Raw genomic sequence first — 5,547 nt, 5'->3', positions numbered from 1 at the left:
GGGGGGTGTGGGGGGGAGGGGCGGGCTTTCGCACGCGTTGTCTCCTGGTGAACGCGCACCCGTTTTCGGTGTTGGTCTCTTGTGTTGGGTGAAGGGGCGAGTGTCTGTGCAATTCGTCTTAACTGATCTAGCTACATTAAAGCTCGCCTGGTTTTTCCCAGCCTTATCTCGTTGAGTAAGTAAAATCTGCTGGAGAAGAGTGAGTGATGGGTGCTTATTTTATGAGGGGAGGCTGTGCAACTTCTTACATAAAGCACGGGGACTGTGGCACAGTCGAGAATGTGTTTTCATCTCTTGTGCCTGATACTCACAGTTGTCGAAACGTGTTCTGTTGTGATTAAGCGAAAGTTAATCCAAAGGTAGATGTTTCACTAACAGCATGGCTTCTTCAGGAGGCTAAAATACTGCATCGAAGGGTTGAGTATAATAAATGCTTATGGATTAAAACAAACAAAAAAGGTCATAAAAGGCTCAAAATTGCTTGTATTATGTTGATATTTTTTTTGGTTAGTGGAAAGGTAGAAGGCCAGCCCAATGGTGACACAATCCCAGCTGAGCAAGCCAATCCTTCAGATGACACTGGTGCTGGTGCTGGGAGTCGTCAGAATGATCAGATAGTGCAGAAAATAGAGGAAGTGCTCTCTGGAGCCCTTGCTACAGAGCTGCAGTGCAAAACAGGTAAATGAAAACACATTTGGCAAATACGTTCTTGTTTAAGAAGGTTGTCATAGTGCTTAAAATTGAATCAGTTTTACAGAGATGCAAAAGTACTTTTCAGTAGTGCTCTTCTCACCGAGCTTCATCTGACAAGTTGTATGTTTATTGTAATGTTTGTTAAGTATTTTTTTTCTACTGTGATCTACAACCATAGATGGACAGAGAAATACATAATGTGAAAACTGAAGCTGGTTATTGTATGAAAGCATTGCTTAGTGTGTGAAAAAGTTGTTTTTCTTTTCTCTCTGTTACAGTAATGCTAAAATGTATAAATAATATCCATATGTATATATATAACTGTGCTTTATTTTGTATATACCTACTCCAGGGTCTCAGTGAGCAGTTCTTACTAACAAAGCTAATACTGATGGATAGAAGCATTGTTTGTTGTATTGTTTTGGATTGGTTTGCAAGATTATTTTGAAAAAATTATTAGAATTCAGAACTGTGTGGTCAGCTGGTCTGTCAGAGTAAGATGCTTTGCTGTTTGAACAATGCACTTATCTTTAAAATGTAGATACTCAGATTGCTACACCAAAATTTCTTAACCTTTGAAAGATTGCAACCTCATAACTTCAATAAATTACTGGATTTGTTATTCCAAATAGTTACATATGAGTATCCCTTCTCATGGGACTAGTCCTTTCTGTAAAATTTCTGAGTTGGAAGAGTTTAATTACTGCATTTCTAATTTTTTGGAGTTGAAACATAGGTGACTGCTATGTACTTGGTAAGTATAGTTCCAGAGTGATTTTTTTTTTTTTAGAGGCAGTGTAGAAAATTGTTTATTTCAGAGATTCTCTTTGCAATGTTTTGGAATTGCTTTTTTTTTTTTTTTCTTTTATGCACAGTGGCTTGTTTACCTTGAACGTTTTCAATGGTCTTTCACTTACGCTGTATGAGCAGCACTTTATGCTGGCATCTTTTTTTTCTGGTTTCTTTCTTTTTTTTTTTCTTGTTCTTCTGTCATGGAAGAATAAGGCAAGTTAACATGGCAATAAATGAGACCTATTAACCTGGAAGTTAATGAACTTAACCTATGGTAAACATTCCCACTGTTCATATGTGGAAAGGAGCTAACGTTGCTGTTGGACAACAGAGTTTATCTGAAAATGCTGTGCAGAAAAGGTCATTTGACTCTGCTTCATTGTTCTCTTTCATTTCATTCACAACAATGTTAGTAGAAACATTATTTTTTGTTAAGCTGTTTATTCCATAAAAATGTATATGCTTAAAACTACCTGAGATACTTTTTTGTGGAATCTGAAGTCAGGTTCAATGCAAAGTGTTGCAATTACCAACACTTTTTGAATGATTTTGCATTGTTTACTTGCAAGAGTATGCTTTGTGATCACAGCCAGATTATAATTGGAGAATCCGTATTGCTTCACTGGCCAGTATAAATCATTGAAGATAACATGCAAGCAGACTTGAATATATAGCTCATATCTAACAGAAATTATAACAAATGCCTTTAATAGAAGTGCCTTTCTCCTGAAAATATAGGACTAGATAGATCCAAAGAAGGGCAGGAACCGAACACAGGTTAAATTCAGAGGGAAATGAGGTATAGAATTAAAAGATGATTGAGACCTCAGTCTTCCTCTTTTCTTTCCCCCCCTCCATGATTGCTTGTCCCTGCAGTCACCTGAATTCATTACTTACTTTCCTGTTTGAAGCAAAAGCTTAATTGGGTACTTGTGGGTTTGCAGTCGCTTGTGGCAACTGCAGTCCAGTTTCAGCAGCTGATTGCCTGCAGTGCCTTAAAGTTTGTTTGGGATTGGGAAGTAGATGCTGTTTCCCCAAATTTGTTTGAAGAACTTAGCCTGCGAGGAACTTAGTCAATAAATATGCTTAGATAATTTCTGATGCACTAGTAATATTGGGCTCACTCACAACTTAAAGCATAATAGGGGATAATGGGCTGGACACATTTTATACAATAAGCATACCACCACTTAGAGAATTTGCCTGGAAAATGGGAGTTCTTGTTTCACTTCCATATGCAGCTTTGTGTAGTTCAAAAGCACATCTCCAGCCTTCTGGAAGAATGCACTGCCCAGCTGAACAGAGGTGGAAGTATATCTGACTACTTCTTGGAAGGAGTCATGTTCCCACTGGAACTGTGTTGGCAACCAATAAAAAGTTTGTTAACTTTTTGAAAGAAGAATTGCTTATTTTTACTTACAGTGACTCCTGAGAGGAAAGGTAAGAGGGCTGAAAAGTGAGCGTTTGCTATATGTGTATGGTAGTTTAGTGAAGAAGGTATGGGGTTTTATTAAAAAAATTAAAATTTAAACTTACAGTTTAAATTTTTTGTACTTCTGTCCATGTACTTGGTCACTAGTCTAAAAGAATTTTTAAAATGTAGTTTTAATAACATTTACAAGAAAAATATCATTTTTTCTAGATGTAGACAAAAATACTGTGAAAAGTAGTACTAAGTCTACAAAAAGAAGCTCTACTGGTGAAGATGAAATTCCTAGGAAAAAATCAAAGAAGAACAAGAAACACAAAAGTAAGAAGAAGAAGAAAAAGAAGAAGAAAAGGAAGAAAGAGAAAAAGCATAAAAAGCAGCCAAAGGAGTCAAAATTGAGTACACGTCATGGAGAACATGCAGACTTGCAGCCTGCTTCTCACTTGGTGCCAGAGAAATCAAGCTCCAAATCGAGTGTACAGCATGGAGGATTTGGAGACGCAAATCTGGCTGTCCAAGTGCAGCCAGAAGAACTGTGCTTAAAAGCAAGTGAGAAGCTTGATAGTCAAGCTTTAGGACTTGTTTCTCATTCAAGAACTGATTCTCAGCAATCTGCGGAAAATCTTGGAAGTGAGAAGGGGACTTTGTGTGCAACAAATCCTCCGTTTAATTTAGAAGGCAGCCAGTCTGTTATTCAAGAAAATGCTAGTATAACTCAATCTAAAATTTGCACTAGAGAAGAACAAATTAAACAGTCTCATGAAAATATTTATCCTATAGCTATTAATGTGAGTGAAAAGGATGTCCTTGTTGATACTGGAAATGATACTTCATCTAGCATCCCATCTGGAGTTTCCAATACATCTGAAATTCAGAAAGATTCAGCAGCAACTCTAGCTTCTGAGGCAATAGAAGCACTAAAAGGTTCAGAAGTTATTCTGACATCTAAAAGCACTGGGGGAGTAAAAGCTTTGGAAACAGTTTTTGAGCCTGAGACCATGGAGGTGTTGAAATACTCAGAAGCATCTCTACAATCTGTGGCACAGGGGGGAGCAAAAGAATTAGAAACAACTTCAGCATCTGTGTCTTTGGCAAGTGATGTGACAACAATTCTGAAATCTGCAAATCAGGCAGATCTGAATACTGTGAAGGTAGCTCACATGTCTGTGGCCATGGAAGAAGGGAAAATTCCAGAAGCAACTGAAAAATCTCTGCATATGGGAAATGTGGAAAGATCATTGGAATTAGGGGGTGTGAGCAGAACTTCGGAGCCAGCCCTGAAGCCCTCAGTTATATCTGATAATTTGAGAGTGATGCAGTGCAGCCCCATGGAGGGTTCAAGTGTCTTGAAGGCAGATGTATCTTTGCAACATGCTTTTAAAATACCTGCAGCGACTGCTGTGACCCAGGTGGAAATAAAAAGTGCCAAAATACTGCCAGAATCAGGAGCTGTTACAGAAGTGAGGGATATTGAACTAGCTAGAAGCTCTAGCTCAGTCAAGGCAGCTCAAGAATGTCTGCAAGTTGAAGTAGTCAAAGGCGTGGAAGGTACTGCAACAGTGCTGAATGCCGCAGGAGTGTTCCTACAACCTGAAGTCTTGACAGAAACAAGCAGCATGCATAGAACCCAGGAATCTGCACTTCCAGCAGAATTGACAGATGCGAATGTGGTTGCAGAGGCAAAAGATTTAAGAACAACTCTAGAATCTGTAGCGGTTATGCAGACTTCCCTTCCCCAAACAACTCCAGAAATCCAGATGGCGGAGAGTTTTAAAGGTCCACGAACAACTGTGGAAGTTGCAGCACTAACAGGAGTAAAAGGTCAAGAAACAAGTCAAGCTATTCTGCAACAGGAAAATACTAATGCTTCAAAAATTTCAGAATCTACTCTGAAGTCTGTAGCTGTAACAGAGTCAAAAGATTCAGAAGGTACTTCATTACTGAGACAACCAGAGAAGCTGAGTGAATCAAATGTGAAAGGTTTGGAAGCAACTCCCTTGTCTTTGCAGAAAGAAGATGTGAAAGGTCCAGAAGGAGTCCTAAGGTCAGTGGCTGTGGTGGAAGCAAAAACTTTCAAAACAGCTTCACTGTCTTTGCAAATGGAAGGCGTGAAAGCCTCAGAAGAAGCCACGCTTTGTGGGACTGTGGCCAGAGGTTTAGCAGCTACACTAGGTTCAAGAGCGGCGTTGAAAGGTTCAGAAATAAGTCTAGATAGTATGACAGGAGCAGAAGCAGGCTCAGAGGGTGGTCTCCTAGCTATGACAGTGGGATCTGTGAGACCAGTGAAAAGTTTGGAAACAACTGTGGGACTTGTAGCAGAGACAGAAAGGAAAGATTCAGAAGCAGACCTTGACAGAGCTGGGACAGAGATGAAGACATCTGCATCACACCTGCATGTGAAAGGTGTGAGAGGTTTAGAAGGCCCGGTGTCTGTAGGTATGGCAAAGATACAAGCTTTGGAAGCAGTCTTGCAGCCTGGAACCCTTGCAGTGGCAAGGGGCTTAGGGGAAAATGTGTGTTCTGAAGCCAAAATGAGTAGCAAAGTCTTGGAAGCAAGTCCAGGGCTTTCTGCCTTAGAAGAAAGGTCGGAAAGGACTCCTGAACCTGTGGTTGCGTGTGTAAGCATGGAACCA

The 5,547-nt window shown here is 39.7% G+C and overlaps 1 protein-coding gene across 1 annotated transcript in view; it reads left to right on the top strand.

Annotated features, from left to right (window-relative positions):
• SON (SON DNA binding protein) overlaps window positions 1-5,547 on the top strand; it is a 39,458-nt gene that overhangs the window by 1,544 nt on the left and 32,367 nt on the right. Inside the window, exons 2-3 of the mRNA XM_009894917.1 lie at window positions 512-678; window positions 3,128-5,350. Of these exons, the coding sequence (XP_009893219.1) occupies window positions 512-678; window positions 3,128-5,350 (2,390 nt within the window). The remainder of the gene's footprint in view (window positions 1-511; window positions 679-3,127; window positions 5,351-5,547) is intronic.

Source organism: Charadrius vociferus, unplaced genomic scaffold, assembly GCF_000708025.1.
Source record: "Charadrius vociferus isolate BGI_N301 unplaced genomic scaffold, ASM70802v2 scaffold201, whole genome shotgun sequence".
Classification (NCBI taxonomy): Eukaryota; Metazoa; Chordata; class Aves; order Charadriiformes; family Charadriidae; genus Charadrius; species Charadrius vociferus.
The sequence above is the reverse complement of the archived record's forward strand: the minus strand, read 5'-3'. Positions and strand labels throughout refer to the sequence as shown.